This window comes from Cynocephalus volans, chromosome 6, assembly GCF_027409185.1.
Source record: "Cynocephalus volans isolate mCynVol1 chromosome 6, mCynVol1.pri, whole genome shotgun sequence".
Classification (NCBI taxonomy): domain Eukaryota; kingdom Metazoa; phylum Chordata; class Mammalia; order Dermoptera; family Cynocephalidae; genus Cynocephalus; species Cynocephalus volans.
In genome coordinates this window covers 14,346,314-14,364,757 of record NC_084465.1, presented here as the reverse complement: position 1 = coordinate 14,364,757, position 18,444 = coordinate 14,346,314, and the positions used below count along the sequence as shown (strand labels likewise).

At 39.6% G+C, this 18,444-nt stretch overlaps 1 protein-coding gene across 1 annotated transcript; it reads left to right on the top strand.

Annotated features, from left to right (window-relative positions):
• The first annotated feature begins 13,160 nt into the window (after window positions 1-13,160).
• Window positions 13,161-17,580, top strand: GSTK1 (glutathione S-transferase kappa 1). The gene is made up of 8 exons (XM_063100148.1): window positions 13,161-13,338; window positions 13,877-13,958; window positions 14,149-14,277; window positions 14,575-14,675; window positions 14,837-14,872; window positions 16,367-16,483; window positions 16,866-16,959; window positions 17,259-17,580. Exons 1-8 carry the CDS (start codon window positions 13,267-13,269, stop codon window positions 17,306-17,308), a joined length of 681 nt encoding a protein of 226 aa, XP_062956218.1. The 5' UTR covers window positions 13,161-13,266; the 3' UTR covers window positions 17,309-17,580.
• Window positions 17,581-18,444: the final 864 nt, after the last annotated feature.

Below are 18,444 nucleotides of genomic sequence, written 5' to 3'. Positions count from 1 at the left end.
AGTAATGACCTTTCCCAACTCCAGAACCCAGACCGAGGTATTTCCTGGGCCTGGGCAAAGAGGCAAGCCTGCAATTATTGATATCTGTGAAGCATGGCCTCTGGCCCTACCTATCCCAAATGGAAAATTGGCAACACTTAGCCTCAGTGTCTGACCTACAGCCCTGTCCAACTACAGATTCCAAACAGCAGTACCACTCATCCAGGAATACAGCCTATAACCAAGCTCAATCAGGTAATTGTAGTGTGCAGCCAAGGCTCTGTCTAATCACAAAGTCCAGTCAGTGACCTCACTGGACTGTGGAACACAGACAACATCCTCATCCAACCTCAAAGCACAGGCAGTAACCCAGGCTAAAAACCTAACAGTAAGGTATGCCTGCTCATGGTTTCTACCAACTAGCCCATCCAGAATTCCAGGCTGGACTAAATGATAAAGGTCTATCTCCACCAAAGAGCACGTTCAAAGGCCAAAAGAGGTGGTTCCTTCCTCATATGTGCAGATGCCAATGCAAGAACAGGAGCTGACAAAGAATTACAGAAATATGGCACCAACAATAGAAACTAATAAACCTCCAATAATGGACCCTAAAAAAATGGAGATCTATAAAGTGACTGACAAAGAATTCAGACCAATCTTCTAAAAGAAGTTCAGAAAGCTACAAGAATGTACAAATAGAAAATTAAATGAAATTTGGAAAACAATACATAAACAAAACAAAAAGTTTCACAAAGAAATAGAAACAAACAAACAAAAATGCTATAGACAAAGAATAAAATAAGTAAAATGAGATATTCAATAGAACATTTCAATGGCAGACTCAATCAAGCAGAGGAAAGAATCAGTGAGCTCAAAGACAGGATATTTGAAATTATTAAGTCAGAGAAGGAATAAGAAAAAAAAATAAAAGAATTTTAAAAGCCTATAAATATGGACATCATCAAGAGAATTGGAGCTTCAGAAGAAGAAGATAGAGAATAGGGCCCAGAAGCATATCAAGGAATTAATGACCAAAATTTCCCAAATCTGAAGAAAATCAACAATATCCAGCTACAGGAAGCTCAGAGATCTCCAATCAAATTCAACCCAAAGAGGAGTTCACCAAGACACATCATGATCAAGCTATAAGAAATCAAAGACAAAGAAAAAATTCTGAAAACATCAAAAGATAAAAAAAAACACATTGAAGAAAGTTTCTGTACAATTCTCAGTGAGTTTTTCAGCAGAAATCCTTCAAGTACAAGAAAGAATGAGATGATATATTCAAAGGGCTGAAGGGAAAAAAAGCCGCCAACCAAGAATACTGTACTTGGAAAAGCTGTTCTTCAGAAATCAGAAAAAAATTAAAACTTTCCCAGGCAAACAAAAGCTAAGGGAGTTTTATTACCACTAGGGCTGCCTTCAACAAATTGCTAAAGGGAGCTCTTTAAGCTGATATATAAAGAAAGGCTGCTAATGAATACCATAAAACACATGAAAGTACAAAACTCAATGGTATAAGTAATACATAGTAATATTCAGAATACTGTAATACTGTAAGTGTGGTGATTAAGGCAATTTTATCTCTAGTGTGAAAGTTAAAAGACCAACTATGAAAAATGACTGTAGCTACAATAAATGGTTAAGGGATACAAATTACAAAACGTGTAAATTTTGACATCAAAATTATAAAATGTGGGGGATGGGAGGGAAAGAGTAAACTTTTTGTACCTGATTAAACTTAAGGTATTTTCAGCTTAAAGTAGCTTATTATAAGTTGTTACACTTCCCTCTGTATAACCGAGACAAAAAAAAAAAAAAAAGAATCACTCAAAGCACCGTGAATGAGGCCTTGAGCAACTGCAGCCCATTAGGGGAGCAGCAGCCCCGATTCAAAGTCAGCCTTTCTTTTTATTGAAAAGACAAGGAAGTTTCACAAGAAAAATCAGTTGATTCAATCATCAAAGAAGGACATAAAACAGGCAGTGTTACAGAAGTAAATTATGGCTAAGTGTAGCTTTAAACAACTGAAACTAGTAACAGCAGTAAAATTAGCAATGTGACATTCCAGAATGCAATTTGTAAAAAGCTAAGTCAATCCATGCAACAGCTTGTCTTTAGCAAACATTTTCTTTTCCACATACTTCCCTACGGTGATTTCTTTGGCATATTTAAACAGCATTCAAGCAGTTTTCTTAGCACATCTTAAGAACAATCAGCAGGTTAGATAGTCAATTGTCCTTTGAGCTGGAATCAAACCAGCAACCTAAAATAGTCAAAGTACATAATCCCATCCCTAAACAGTGATTAGAATTGGTTAGATGACTTTTGGCAAACTTATCTGTGGACTATTGTCCCCTACTCAAGGACTATAGCCCCATGCATGCATTTACCTAAAAATCCTATTCTAAGATCAAAGGAGAATCAAGATTTCTAACCCCTCAACAGTAAGTAAAAGATATTTTAAGTAAGCCTTGTAACTGCAAGACAAAAACCTGCAGTAGTTTCACAAAACATGAAAAGATTCAAAGCATACACCTACATAAAATCATCAAACCACAAAGAAAGAGAGAAAAAAAGAAAAAGAATATCTACAAAACAATCAGAAAACAAATTACAAAATGACAGTAAAAAGTCCTCACCTATCAATAATAACTTTGAATATAAATGAGTAAAATTATCCAGCCAAAAGTCACACAGTGACGAAATGGATAAAAAACAAGACCCAACTATATGCTGCTTACAAAAGAGTCACTTTACTAAGAAGGACACACATAGACTGAAAGTGAAGGTAGGGGAAAAAGACATTCCATGCAAATAGAAAACAAAAGAGAGCAGAAATAGCAGTATTCATATGAGACAAAATAAACTTTAAATTAAAAACTATAAAAGGAGACAAATGAGATCATTAAATAATAATTAAGGGGTTAATTCATCAAGAGGATATAACAATTTTAAATATATATGCACCCAACATTGGAGCACATAAATATATAAAGTAAATATTAAATGATCTAAAGGAAAAGGTAGACTGTAATTCAGTAATAGTAAGGAATTTCAGTACTACACTTTTAACAATAGACAGATTATCTAGAAGAAAATCAATAAGGAAACATTGGACACCTTAGACCAAAGGGACCTAACAGACAAATACAAAACATTTCATCCAATAGCAACAGAATACACATTCTCCTTAAGTGCATATGAATTATTCTTTAGGATAGATTCAGATGTCAAGCCACAGAACAAGGCTTACAAATTCAGGAAGATTGAAATTATATCAAGTATCTTTTCTAATCACAATGATATCAAAATAGATATCAATAACAAGAGTAATCTTGGAAAATTCACAAATATGTGAAAGTTAAACATGTTCCTGAACAACCAGTGTCCAAAGAAGAAATCAAAAGAGAAATCAAAAAATATCTTGAGACAAATGTAAATAAAAATGCAACATATGAAAACTTACAAGATGTGGCAAAAAACAGTTCTAAGAGGAAAATTTATAGCTATAAATGCCTATACAAAAAAAGGAGAAAAAGCTCAAATAAACAATACAATGTTATACCTCAAGGAACTAGAAGAAGAAGAACAAACTACGCCCAAAGTTAGCAGAAGGAATAGAATAACAAAGATCTGAGCAGAAATAAATGAAATAGGGACTAGAAAAACAAAAGAAACAAACAAACAAAAATTATTGAGATTTTTGTTAAGTTGGTTTTTTTGAAAATATAAACAAAATTGACAAACCTTAGCCAGACTAAAAGAGAAAAAGAGAGAAGACTCAAATAAATAAAATCATAAATGAAAGAGAAGATATTACAATTGATACCCCACAGAAATACAAAGAATTATATAAAACTACTAGGAACAATTATGTTCCAACAAATTGGATGACCCAGAAGAAATGGATAAATTCCTAGACATATACAACCTGCCAAGACTGAATTATGAATTCATAGAAAATCTTAATAGACCAAGAATGAGTAAGAAGTTTAAATCAGTAATAAAAATGTTCTCATCAAACAAAAGCCCAGAATTGGATGGCTTCACAGCTGAATTCTACCAAACATTAAAAAAAAGAAAAGAAAGAAAAGAAAAAGAAAAAGAAAACCTGATACCAATCCTTCTCAAACTCTTTCAAGAAACTGAAGTTGAGGAAACATTTCCAAATTCATCTTATGAGGCCAGTACTACCCTCATACCAAAGCCAAAAAAGGACACTGCAAGAAAAGTAAATTATAAGCTAAATTTCTGATGAATATGGATGCAAAATTTCTCAAGAAAATACTACAAATTGAATTCAACAGCACATTAAAATATCAGTCATTATGATCAAGTTGGATTTATCCCTTGGATACAAGAGTGGTTCGATGGTTCAACATACACAAATCAATAAATGTGATACATCACACTAACAGAATGAAGGACAGAAACCATATGATCATCTCAATAGTTGCAGAAAGCATGTGACAAAATTCCACATTCTTTAATGGTAAAAACTGTCAACAAATTAAATATAGAAGGAATTTAACCAAACATGATAAAAGCCATATATGACAAGCCCACAGCTAACATCATTCTCAACAGTGTAAAGTTAAATGCTTTTTCTCTAAGATCAGAAATAAGATAAGGATGTCTACTCTCACCACTTCTTTTCAACATAGTACTGAAAGTCCTAGTCAGAGCAATTTTCCAAGAGAAAGAAATAAAAGGCACCCTAATAGGAAAAGAATAAATGAAATTGTCTTTGTTTGCTGATGACATATATCTCCTATATAGGTAATTCTAAAGACTCTACCAAAAGAAAAAACAAAAAACTGTTAAAACTGATAAACAAATTCAGTAAAGATGCAGAATGCAAAATTAGAATACAAAAATCAGTAGTGTTTCTATACACTAATAATGAACTATCAGAACAGAAATTAAGAAAACAATTCCATTTATGATAGCAACAACAACGACAAAATACTCAGGTGTAAATAGTTACATCTGGTTAAAAGGAGGTGGAAGATCTGAATACTGAAAACTACAAAACATTAATGAAAGAAATTGAAGAAGATACAAATAAATGGAATATTATCCTGTGTTCATGGATTGGAATAATTAACATTATTAAAACATCTATACTTCCCAAAGCAATCTACAGACTCGATGCAATCCCTATGAAAATTCCAATGCCATTTTTCAAAGAAATAGAAAAACAATTCTGAAATTTGTATAGAACAATAGAAGGCCTCAAATAGCCTAAACAATCTTGCACAAAAAGAACAAGGCTGGAGGCATCATACTACCTAACCTCAAAATACACTTTAAAGCTATAGTAATCAAAATAGCATGGTATTAGCATAAAAACAGACACATCTACCAATGCAACAGGATAGAGTTCCCAGAAATAAACCCACACATTCACAGATGATTGATTTTTGATATGGGTGCCAGGAATAAACAACAGGGAAAGGATAGTCTCTTCAATAAGTTTTGTTGGAAAACTGGATATCCACATGCAGAAAAATGAAATTGGCTCTTTATCTCACACCGTATAAAAAAACAACTCAAAATGGATTAAGGACTTAAATATAAGACCTGCAAGTGTAAAAGTACTAGAAGAAAACATAGGGAGAAAACTCCACAGCATTGGTCTTGATTTCTTGGGTAGGACTCCAAAAACATAGGCAACAAAAGCAAAAATAGACAAATGGCATTGCATCAAGCTAAAAAGTTTTTGCACAGCACAGAAAGCAATCAACAGAGTGAAGAAACAACCCACAGAGCTGGAGAAAATATTTGCAAACCACACATCTGATAAGGGGTTAATATCCAAAATATATAAGACACTCAGACAACTCAATAATAAGAAAATGAATAACTTGATTTAAAAATGGGAAAAGAACTTGAACAGCCATTTCTCAAAAAAAGAGATTCAAATAGCCAACAGATATATCAAAAAATGTTCAACATCTCTAATCAATAGGGAAATTCAAATTAAAACCATAATAAGATACCACCTCACACCTGTTATAATGGCTATTATCAAAAAAAATACAAAAGGTAAGTGTTGACAAGGACGTGGGAAAAAGGGAAACATTGTACTTTGTTGGTGGAAGTGCAAATTAGTACAGTCATTATGAAAACCGGTATGGAGATTCCTCAAAAAACTAAAAATATAACTACCAGGCCAAGCCCGTGGCGCACTCGGGAGAGTGCGGCGCTGGGAGCGCCGCGACGCTCCCGCCGCGGGTTCGGATCCTATATAGGAATGGCCGGTGCACTCACTGGCTGAGTGCCGGTCACGAAAAAGACAAAAAAAAAAAAAAAAGAAAAGAAAAGAAAAGAAAGAAAGAAAAAATAAAAAATAAAAAATAAAAATATAACTACCATATGATCCAGCAATCCCACTTCTGGATATATATCCAAAGGAAATCAGATCAGTACATCAAATAAATATCTGCACTCCCATGTTCATTCCAGCATTATTCACAATAGCCAAGATATGGAAACAACCTAAGTGTCCATAAACGGATAAATTGATAAAGAAATTGTGGTATATATATATATATATATATATATATATATATACACAATGAAATACTATTCAGCCTTTAAAAAGAAAGAAATTCTGTCATTTGTAACAAAATGGATGAACCTGGAGGACATTTGTGCTAAGTGAAATAAGCAAAACACGGAAAAACAAACACCACATGATCTCACCTATATGTGGAAAGTCAAACTCATAGAAGTAAAGAGCAGGATGGTGCTAGTGTGGGCAACCAGCAATAGGGTGACATGGTATAGATGGTATAAAGTTTCCATTAGCTAGGAGGAATAAGTTTTTGAGAACTACTGCACAGCATGGAGACTGTAATTAATAATAATGTACTGTATATTTCAAAATCTTTGAAAGAGAATATTTCAACTGTTTCATCACAAAAATTGGTGAGGTGATGAATATGTTAATTAGCTTGATTTGATCATTCCGTATCGTATACATATATCAAAACATCACATGTACCCCGTAAATATATACAATTATAATGTCAATTAAAAATAATAAATAAATAACCTCATAGCACATTATATTGCATGTTGGCAAACATGTTTATAGTATAAATTCTTAAAAATGCTGTATAAAGCACTTGTGCATTTGTAAAACAGAAAGATAATGCTCAAGTGCACTGTGTGGAAGTTGCAGCAATTTATCCACCCACTGGTTACATAACAGGATGACTTTCCATGAATCTCTGCCAACACGGAGTCATCACATTTTTTATCTTTGACAACTTGATAGACAAAAGCATATCACAGTGTTGTTTTAAATGGCAATTTTCCTAAGTATGTACAAGCAGCTTTTTTTTTTTTTATATTTGAGAGCCATTTATATGTCCATTTTTGTGAACAGTCTCTTCATTTCCATTGGGCTTCTGTTCGCTTATTGTATTTATTTTTAGCTCTTTCTACATTAGAATAATTAAAGTTAGCTTTTTGACTGTGAAATGAGTGCAGGTACTTTTTTCCAATGTTTGGATTGTTTTTTGTTGTTGTTGTTTGTTTCCTGACTTGTTGGATTTTGCCAAGCATTTTTAAAACTTTTATGTAATTGAATGTATCCTTCTTTTAAGATTTCTGTGTTTAGTATTACAGTTAGCAAGGCTGTCTGTACTCCCAGATTTTTTTTTTTTTTTTAAGTTTTATCGTAAGATCCTCAGGTACTTTATTGGTTTCTTTTTAAAACATTTAAATATCTGATACATTTGGAGACGTTCCATGTGTAAATTCTGATGTATGGGTCCAACCACATTTTTTTGAAGCCTCACAGCTGTCTCAATATCATTTATTATATAATCCATCTTTTACTGATTTAAAAATGCAGCTTACAGCTTTCCTGTATCAATAGTTTAATTATAAATTACATGATTAAAAACTTATTTATTGAGTCAATATAGACAGTATCATTGGCTCATCTGTAAAAGATGAGAATTTGGTTTATACACACTACCCCTCCCTCCCTCCTCCAATGTTTTAAACTTAAAATGTTTTGCTATAATTTATTTACACCACTATTTTTTGTTTTAACAGCTCTAATTAGTATCTAAGATTAAATTAAATAAGCAGCAAGCCATTGGCCTGAGACTGTCTCCCACTTTGAGTTTCTATGAAAAGAACTGCAACCTAACTTTGTACATAAACTAACAGAAACTTAACTTAAAAGAATCTAATTTTCATAGCTGGGTCTCAGCCGATCACAAGCAGCCAAGGTTCAGCCAATTACAGGCAGCCAACTGATCAGGCCATGTCTAAATTAAGCAAACACCTCCCTATAAACAATCAAGTCCTTTCTGTACTCCCCACATTCTGTGTGTAAACACTCTCTGCCCACAGTTGCAGAGCAGAGCTTTTTCAAACTCTTCTAGTTCTGAGTGCTGCCTGATTCATGAATATATTCTTTGCTCAAATAAACTGATAAATGTAATTTATTTAAAGTTTTTATTTTAATTCTGGATACCCCTCTCAGCAATATTAACATAAAGCACATAGAAGTGTATAAATTTTTGTTGTTGTTTTTCTTATTCCATATTCCCCACAACAGGGACCAACCTAATAATAATTATTATAACAGTGTATTGAGGCAGAAAATAAAGGCTCACATCAATGTTTTACAATTCTATCATTCTTAAATATTTATGATTCTATATTGGCATAAATAAATGATTGAAAAGTAAATGTGAAGAAGAGACAATAGTCCTTTCAGAAGAATTCCAATCAATAAATGTATGAAAACAAATATACTACAGTAATAATTGCTACAGGCAAGATTCACTGATGAATGATAAAATTGGCAGGTAAAAGTTTAAGGAGCAATAGAATATTTGCATAGCCTCAACATATCTCCCCCCAACATTTATTAATTACCACGGTGGTTTTACATACATTCACAAATTTTTGAATATTCTTCCCTCCAGGAGGTAGACATAATCTACACACCTTCACCTTCACCCCAGTGTAGGCTGCACTCCGTGACTTTCTTCGCAGGAATAGACTATGAAAAGACAGTAATGTTGTTTTTTACAGTAGAGGAACTTGACAGTTGCTCCACCGTAACAAGATCAAGGTTAACGTGACTAGTGATGAGTCATATTGATCGATATCATGTAACCCCTAATGTGCTGCAAGGAGAAAGGCAACTCACCTCTGCGGTACTCCTCCCCAAAATCCGCAACCCCAGTCTAACTATGAGTAAAACATCAGACAAATCCAAATGGAGGGACATTCTACAAAATAGCTGATCAATACTTTCCAAAAGTGTCAAGGTCATGAAACACAAGAAAAGACCAAGAAACTCCTAGATAGGAGGAGACTAAAGAGACACAACAAGGAAATATTGTGTGGTATGCTGAGTTGGATCCTGGAACAGAAAAAGAATTTTAATGGAAAAACTGGGGAAATCTGAACAAAGTCTATAATTTAGTTAATAGTAATGTACCAACATTAATGTCTTAGTTTCGGTCATTATACCATGGTTACATAAGATGTTCACATTAGGTAAAGATGGGTAAGAGAGATTTGAAAACTCTTTGTACTATCCTTACAACTCTTCTATAAGTCTAAAATTATTTCCAGGGGAGAGGTCATCAAAATGGAAAAATAGGTGGTCTCCAGCATCACTCTCTTCCACAACTGATCAATTTACAACTATTAAAAAGCAAAGACTGCCAGCCAGGGACCACTGGAGCTCAGGGGAAGAGGAGGAGTTCATAAAGGTAGGAAAAGCCATGGTGAGAGAAAGAAGGGACCGCTCTATTTCAAGCCCCAGCCACTTCAGGGCAGCATCAGTGAGGGGTTGGAAGAAGTTGCAGCACACAGAGCAGGAACTGACTGAAGCCACAGCTGTGCACTTTGCATGAAGTTACTTAGAGTCTGCAGGGGAGAAGAGGGCCTCAGAGTGCACCAAACCAGCCCCCAGGCCAGTAAGACCACTGACAGGGTTCCTATGGACTCACATAGGAGTGAAGGGCCTAGCTGACCCAAGAAAAAAGCCACGTAGAGGATGCTGAGTCATCGTGAGGGACCCACACCTGGCCCACCCCACAGGAAGCATTTTCAGTGCAGTAGGGAAGGCTGGCCTGCCAGGGGAACACTGGGGTGTAGAGTAGGCAGCTGATCTGCCTTCTGATTGGTACAATCCCATTCAGTGAAGACTGGTCAGGGAGACAGAAGTGCAGGGAGTTCAGTTTGCTGGAAAGACTCAGTCCCGGGCTAAAATTTCCACATGCCCCAGGTGTATCTGACCTCACAAGATGCAGAAGTGATTAAAAGGCCAACAATTAAAACCTGAGCCACACAAAAAAGCTTTCCCCAAAGAATCAACAGCAAAGCAGCAATTCAGTTTGACCACAGGACTCAAGTGCTGTTGCCCACAGGAAGTCACCCCAGTTTTGGAACTATCCAAAGGACAACAAGTTAGTTCCAGTGCAGAGTTTAAGCAGTGGCATAGGTAATAATCCAATACAGAACTGAAAAAAAAAAAAAAAAAAACAACCCAAAAACAGAGATCAGAGACAAAGGCCTGATATTAACCAGTAAAAGTCTAATACCACCAAAGAACACTTGCAAAACACAGAAAAGGTAGTAGTATCCTCAAATGCCCAGGCAGCATCAACATAAAGACACAAAGATCAAGAAAGAACAGAAAAATATGACAACATCAAAGAAAACAAACATCAGTAATGGACCCAGAGGAAGAGCTGATTAATGAAATAAATAATTATTCAGAATAATGCTCTTAAGGATGTTAAGGGAATCACAAGAAAATACAGATAGAAAATTAAATGCTATCTGGAAAACAATGCAGAAGCAGAATGAGAAACTTTACAAAGGAATTGAATAGATTTAAAAACAACAGAAATTGTAAAAATAAAGAATACATTATCTGTACTCAAAAACTTTATAGAAAGCTCCAGCAGCAGACTTAATGAAACTGAGGAAAGAATCAATGAGCTCAAAGATAAAACATATGAAATTATCAAAACAGAGGAGCAAAAAGAAAAAAGAATAAGAAAAAATGAAACAGAAATACAGCAAATATGGGACTCCCTACAGAATTTGCATACCATAAGGAGAAGAAGGAGATGTGGAAAGCAAATTCAAGGAAATAATGACTAAAAATATCCCAAGTAGGGAGACAGATGACAGCATCCAGTAACAGGAAGCTCAAAAGTCACCAATCAAATTCAATCAAAACAGAAGTGCCCCAAAGCACATCACTATCAAATTATCAAAAGACAAAGACAAAAAAAGGATACCAGAAGCAGCAAGAGAATAGAAACACATAACATTCAATGGAGCTCCGATATGTCTCTCAGCAGATTTCTCAGTAGAAACCCTACAGGCCAGAAGAGAATGGGGTGATATATTTAGAGTGCTGAAGGAAAAAAAACCCTGTCATCCAGGAATTCTCTGTCCAGCAAAACCCACATTCAAATACAAGGAGAAACAAAGTCTTTCCCAGACAAACGAAAGCTAAGGGAATTCACCAACACTAGACCTACCTTACAAGAAATGCTAAAGGGAGCTCAATCTGAAAGAAGACTACACTAAGGAGCAGCAAGAAACCTCGCTAGTAAAAGTAAATTCACGAACATCCACAGAATACCCCAATGTCGTCAGGGAGGTGAATAAACCACTTATATCCTTAGTATGAAGACTAAAGGACAAACCTAACAAGACACAAACATTAATAACAACCGTATAAGAGATAGGCAATATTAAAAGTTATAACTTGAAACAATAAAATGTCAAAAAGTATGGGGTAGTGCAAATGCATAATGCCAGCTTTGGTTCCTTCTTTTTTCTTAGCTATCAAAGTTAAGTTGTTATTAGTCTAAAGTAATCTGTTATAACTATATTTTCTTGTAAAGCCCCATGGTAACCATAACACAAAAACTTATGAGACATACTAAAAATAAATAGCAAGAAATCAAAATAAATCAGACATGAAAAGACACATACTGTATGGTCTCTCATAGAAGTAGAGAATAAAAGAACGATTAGCAGAGTCTGGGAGAGGAAAGGGGTTAGGGGAAGAGAAAGTCTGGCCTAATGAGTACAAAACTATGCTATCTACCTAAGTGAATCATTGTGTAGTATATGCAGGTATTGAAACAACACACTGTACTCTACAAAAAATAAAGTATAAGTAAAATTGGAAAATAAAATTATCCCCAAATATAAAGGTTTTTAAAAATAAATGATTGATCTACTTTCAAAATAAAATTTTCTATTGTCATGCTGAATTAGCTCTTGGTAACTTCTAAATTAATATTATTGGAGAAATACGGAAGTATAATTGTTCAGTTTGACTGGATATGGGCCAATTATTTTAATTTGCAAGTAGGTGAAGATAACATTTCTCATTTCCTGTTGTATGTACTCCATGCAGAGGTTTATTTACATTGTCTCTTTCTATAGCCTGGAGTTGTTTTCCTAATGAATACAAATGAGAAGTGGAATCTTTATTACATGCTTTCCAATTTATAAAATTAGTAATGTTAAAAATAATTTTAATAAAACTAAGTGGGATTTTTTTAAAATTGCTTTCTTTGCAGTGAATGTAATCCCAATATAAGACTATATGACAAATTTGCACACAAATAGAGCAGACCGTTCCCCATTATCCCTACGGGTATGTCTGGAGTGAGACTTCCCCCCTCCCCTACCAGTCTCTCTCTCTTTCACTCAATCAAAAAACTGTACTGATGGCCAAACACGTTCCAGGCATTGTGCTAATCTCTCAGAAAGGGAACACAAGAAAATGTGCAATTTGGAAACTTCTTACTCGCCCCAGTCCCAAGAGGCTCCTGAAACCAAGTAACAATGACAACAGCTAACATTTACTGGAGTCCCTCATTCCTCACAACCTCTCTCCAGGAGGTAGGTGCTGTCACCACGTATTCCCTGTCTACACGGGAATGGGAAGACAGGTTCAGAGGGGACAGTGGCTTGCCGAAGTCGCACAGCCAAGTGAGAGGCGCTCAGGCCACCACTTTGCTCCAGACTGCACCCCATAACACTGCGGAGGACGCGGCCCCGCAGGCTCCCCAAGCCCCGCACCGCGCGTGCGCAGCCCCCGGGGCTCTCGGGCGGAGGCGGCTCGGCGGCCGCGGCTGCGCAGTCCGGCCGGGGCAGACCCGGAAGCGGCGGGGTCTGCGCGTTCCAAACGCCGGAAGCGCGCGCCGCTCCCTACCCAAGCTGAGTTGGCTTCTCCCTGGGCGGCGCGGTTGTGGCTGCAGCATGGGGCCCCTGGCGCGCACCGTGGAGCTCTTCTACGATGTGCTGTCCCCCTACTCCTGGCTGGGCTTCGAGGTGACGCCGGGGGAGCCGGGACTCGGCCGGGGCCTGTAGGGCGAGGGCAGAGGGAAGAGCGAGCGCAGGGGACGAGGACAGAGGTCTCCTGAGATTCCTGGCGCTGCCCGACGGGGTTAGGACCAGCAGAGAGCGCCAGGGCTGAAGGTCACTTTGTGCTTTTGCACGGGATAGAGTCTCTGCTCCAAGTGGAGCCGTTAGATCCTAAGGCAGTAGTTTCCACGGTGATTTGGAAGAAGAGGGGCAGCTCCAAAGAAAGAGAAATTCAGGACACGGCCACCTCCTTAGCGCTCTGATGGCAATTTGGGGAGTGGGATGCAGAACAGGATGGCAACCATCTATGGCAGCAAAGATCCTGGGCTTGATTTCTAGGAGAGGAGAGATTTTTGCCATTTCAAACCAAACAATTTAAAGTGTTCTGATAACCCCTACTGTGCGCTTAGAGCCGCTGGTTGCTATGAAACAACCTTTCCCTTTCCCTTCACTGTTTCATTTTCCATCTTACACACAGACTCTTTCCTCGCCTCTGCTCTGGTAGGTCCTGTGCCGGTACCAGAACGTCTGGAATATCAACCTGCAATTTCGACCCAGCTTCATTGCAGCGATCATGAAAGACAGTGGTAGGAAGAGAGAAGCATTTGCTGCAGAATGGGGTTGGGGGAGGGATGATTATAATGGCCCAGGGGAGCTGTCCTCAACTGGTCTTTATATTGTCACTGGCAGCTAATAAATTCCCCCGTGCCCAAGACCTAGTTAGGGGGCCCCCAAATCTGGGACAGTTTCACCAGTGTGCTTAACTTCTACTGGCAGGGAACAAGCCACCAGCTCTGGTTCCCCGCAAAGCTCAATACATGACAAATGACCTTAAACTCCTGGGAAAGCAACTCCAAGTTCCTATCCAGTTCCCCAAGGATTTCTTCTCTGTGATTCTTGAAAAAGGTGAAGAGCATGCAATGTAGGTGAGGTCTCAAGTGGAGAACAGAGAAGTCCAAGATTAAAGGAAGGAGGGGCTCGGGAGACTAATTTAAATGAAGCATGCCTTGGGAGACCTCAGGTCCAGAGTTGAGCGAGCTGAAGGTTGGGGGGACATAAAAGGGAGGGGGAGCAGGGCAGAGAAACTTGGGTGAGAGGCTGAGGGCCACTGAGCTCTGGGGGATGTCAAAAGCAGGGGAGAGCTGGTCCTCCATCAGGGAACAAGCGAAGGGAGTCCCACCTCTGAGTGCCTCTGCCCCACAGGAAGCTTGTCTGCCATGCGATTCCTCACCGCCGTGAACTTGGAGCACCCGGAGATGCTGGAGAAAGTGTCCAGGGAGCTGTGGATGCGCGTCTGGTCACGGGTGAGGGCTGGGCTCAGGGGAGACCTTGGATGACTTTCTGACCCTTCCCAGAGCCATTTCCAGAGTTAGGATCCTGCCTCCCCGTTGTTGGCTGATCTGCTCCCTCCTGTCACGCCCTCTTGTCACCACCCGCTTCCTGCTGAGTGGTCTCCCCTTCCCAGGATGAAGACATCACGCAGCCGCAGAGCATCCTGGCCGTGAGTGACCTGGCTCCACCCCCACCGTTCTCAGGGAATTGTAGGACAGCTGGCCTTTGCGGGTGAAGAGGACGATCTTTTTGTCCCTGCATGGGAAAGGTCATAGTTGCTTGGGAAAAAAGGATGTCTGTGTTGAGGGGGAAAATTACTGAAAAGTTGGAACTAAGATGATTCTCAAAAGAATGTCGCGAGGTTGAAAGAGGAAGTGCAAAAAGGACAATACATGGATAGAATTTATTTGATGAGAGAAGTTAGTGGGGGAGAGATGATAAGTGTTAGAATCCCCAGATGGGAAGGGATGGGGTATTCACAGGGCCTTAAAGTCCCCAACAAAACCTCATCAGCACATCCAGAGTGGAAAGCAAGAGACTTTAAAAAGAGGCTTTAAAAAAGACAAAAACAGATAAGTGACTAACACCAGAATTATACAGAAGCCTGAGTGAGAACAAATGGAAATGGCTCAAAATGTTGAAAAGTGTGCCAGCGTAGATGGGGGTATGAAAAGTAAGGTTTTCTTTGATTAAACCGGAAAATTCAAACCTATATTTTTCCTCCAGTTTATAAAAGAGAGTTAAGGCATTTTTAAGTTTAATGTATAAACTGTCAAATTACACAAAAATTAAATGTACAAAGAACAGCCAATATATCTTCTAATGTCTTTATTTCTGCAAAGTATATACGTAATTTTTAGTTTGCTTTTTTACTTAATATTTAAGAATCATTTCTATGCTATTTTTAACTCTGAAACTATAGCATTCATTCAGTGGATTTATTTTTTCTTTCTTTAACCATTTCCCTATTGTTGAACATTTGGTCTGAGACACAGTTCTCTAATTTTGCCAAGGCAAAGGCAGTGTCTGGTTAGGGTGGATGGCATGATTTTGTGTGTTCCCCTCTAAGGTAAGGTGGCCAAGGTTCTCAACCTTGGCTGTACATTAAAATCACCTGGAACACCTGGAGCTATCCCGCAGAAATTCTGGTGGATTCCAGGGGATGGGCTGCAAGTTGGGACTTTTAAAAGCTTCCCAGGAGATTCTAATGTGTAGCCAAGGTTGAGAACCACTGATCCCAAACTACAACAAACACCAAACTGAAGCCTTTAGCCATTTAGGAAGGAAAGATCCCTGGACTTCGACTCTAGGGACTTGTATTCTAGCATCAGCTCTGCTACTAACAAGCTCAGAAACTCTAAGCAAGTAGTGTATCGCCTCTGGACTTTAAGCTCCTCCTTTGTGAAGTGCAGAGGTCAGCTAGCTGGTCTCTAAGATGCCCTCTGGTGTTACATTCTGTGACTGACTCTGTGGCACCTGCTCTTTCCACCCTTCTCAAGATTTTGGAGAAAAGAAACACTTCTTGGCAAGGATAGACCTCCACTTGCTAGTGGATAAAAGCATTGCCAGGAAAACGTGGGGCAGAAAATGAAAAGCCCAGAGTTTTCTCGTGAGACCCCCACCCTCCACAATGCAGACACAGTTCTGTTCTGTACACGCTTAGGCTGCAGAGAAGGCTGGTATGTCTGCAGAACAAGCCCGAGGACTTCTGGAAAAGATCTCAACACCACAGGTGAAGAACCAGCTCAAGGAGACCACCGAAGCAGCCTGCAGATATGGGGTGAGCAGTTCCTGATCTGTGTTCCCAGCCCCCATCCTGAACATAGAAACTGAGCTTCTCTGCTGGGTCCCCATGCTCCTGTCCAGAAGCCTCCTGCCCAGCATGAGTCCTCCCCAGCTCTCCCAGACAACCCTCATCATCTCTCTTCCTTTCCCTGAGCCCAAGGAAAGGAGGGAAAGGAGATTGATGGTGAGAGTAAAGACAGACCGTCTAAGAGTTAGAAACAGAGAAGGCGCCTGGAAACATGGAGCCTCTTATCAAATGCCTCCTAGACTGCTTTGCTTCTATGATCCCAGACAAGTACTGACTGAAACCTTCAACCCCAACCTAACAAACACGTGCTCCATCCCCTTCCTCCCTGTTCTGTAACTACTTTCTCCAGGCCTTTGGACTGCCCGTCACTGTGGCTCACGTGGATGGCCAAACCCACGTGTTATTTGGCTCTGACCGAATGGAGTTGCTGGCACACCTACTGGGTAAGTTCAAGGTTCAATGTTGGGCATACTTTGACGCCAACCCCACCCCCATTATATCAGTTGACTGAAAGGAGGGGATTAGAGCAAAAAATGTTCTTGCCAACTCCAGCAACTAACGAAGCCTTATGCAGACAGTCCTGCTCAAGGTTGAGTGGGGAGGGGCCACCTTCACCCGCAGAGGAGAGAAGGACACCTTCTGTACCTTGAAGCCAAGCAGGGCTCTTCCTACAAAACCCCTGGCAGCCTGTGGGGCCAACCTCTACTGTCCGCACACCTGAAAACTGATTCTCTTCATCCAGGAGAGAAGTGGATGGGTCCTGTGCCTCCAGCCCCAGATGCCAGACTTTAAGACTGCCTGGAGAAAGCAGACTATTGGTATAAAAAAGTAGGCCATCTGCCTAACCTCTCTTCCACCTTGGGCCACTAGGACTTGGATTTCTCTATGGACAGAGGTATCCTCTGTGGCCCTGGGGGCTTTCCCTCTTCCCCCTAGCCCCAGGGATGCTGGGGAGGTGTCCACCCTTAGTCTTGTGGCTGCCCTTGATTCTGTGCTTCACAAGTGCCTTTCAGAGAGCCCTAAATTCTTCTTTCCCACAAAATAAACATGTTTCTGGATCTGTGTCTGCCCTGGTGTTGTCGGCATTTTCTCACCTGTGATCACATATTGCCCACTCTAGGGGCTGGGGAAGAAGAGTCTTTCTGCACTCCCAGCCAGGCCAGCTACCCACCTGTCTTGGGACAGCTTGAGTGAAAGCAGTGGAAACAGTCCCCCCTCTCTTACATAGCAACCCCCTTGGTCTCTGCCGGTGAAAGAAAACTAAGCCAGGTGGACTTTGCAACTAACCAGTTTGGCATTTACTGCCTTCTGACCAGCCATAGTGACTGAGACAGGGCTGGGACCAAAGGCCCAGTGGGAGTGAACAGGGAGCAAACCAGAGCATGACTTAGCTTGACCCCAGATATTTACAGTGGTTCCATCCACAGGGCAGGGAGACCAGCTGGAGTTGCCCTGGCCTGGGGAAGTCACTCCCCCTTTCACAGTTGCCTCCCCTCACCCACAATGAGGATCCTGAGAAAACCCCAGAGCTTCTCTTCTGGGTCTAGTAACACTTCTGTTCCCTCCTGCATACCTACAGATTTCCCATTCCCCCAATTATTTAACCAAAGTCTCTGTCTATCTGTGCCCACTGTACAATAAACAGAACGCTAGAGTTTCATTTGTGTTTTGGCTTCTTTGAAAATGGTCTTTTTTCTCAAAGCTAACACCACACTTGAACAGCTGTTGGGCACCAGGTGCAGAGACGTAGGCAGTGTTGAGGGGCTTCAGGGGCAGATGCCATCTTCCCTTTGCTCCCTCCCTCTGGCTTCTCATCTCGTATTCCATTTTCCCTTTTTATTCCCCGTCACTTTCCATCTTCCTCCTCTCTCCCCTTTTCCATAATTCCGGCATCCTCTAGGATGTAAAATCAACTTTACCCAGCTGAT

Excerpts from the sequence above, each read along its gene's own strand:
- GSTK1 (XM_063100148.1), top strand. The coding sequence starts at position 13,267 with ATGGGGCCCCTGGCGCGCACCGTGGAGCTCTTCTACGATGTGCTGTCC. Across the intron at positions 13,339-13,876 it reads ACTCCTGGCTGGGCTTCGAG|GTCCTGTGCCGGTACCAGAA; the intron begins GTGACGCCGGGG and ends CTGCTCTGGTAG. Across the intron at positions 14,278-14,574 it reads CTCTGTGATTCTTGAAAAAG|GAAGCTTGTCTGCCATGCGA; the intron begins GTGAAGAGCATG and ends TCTGCCCCACAG.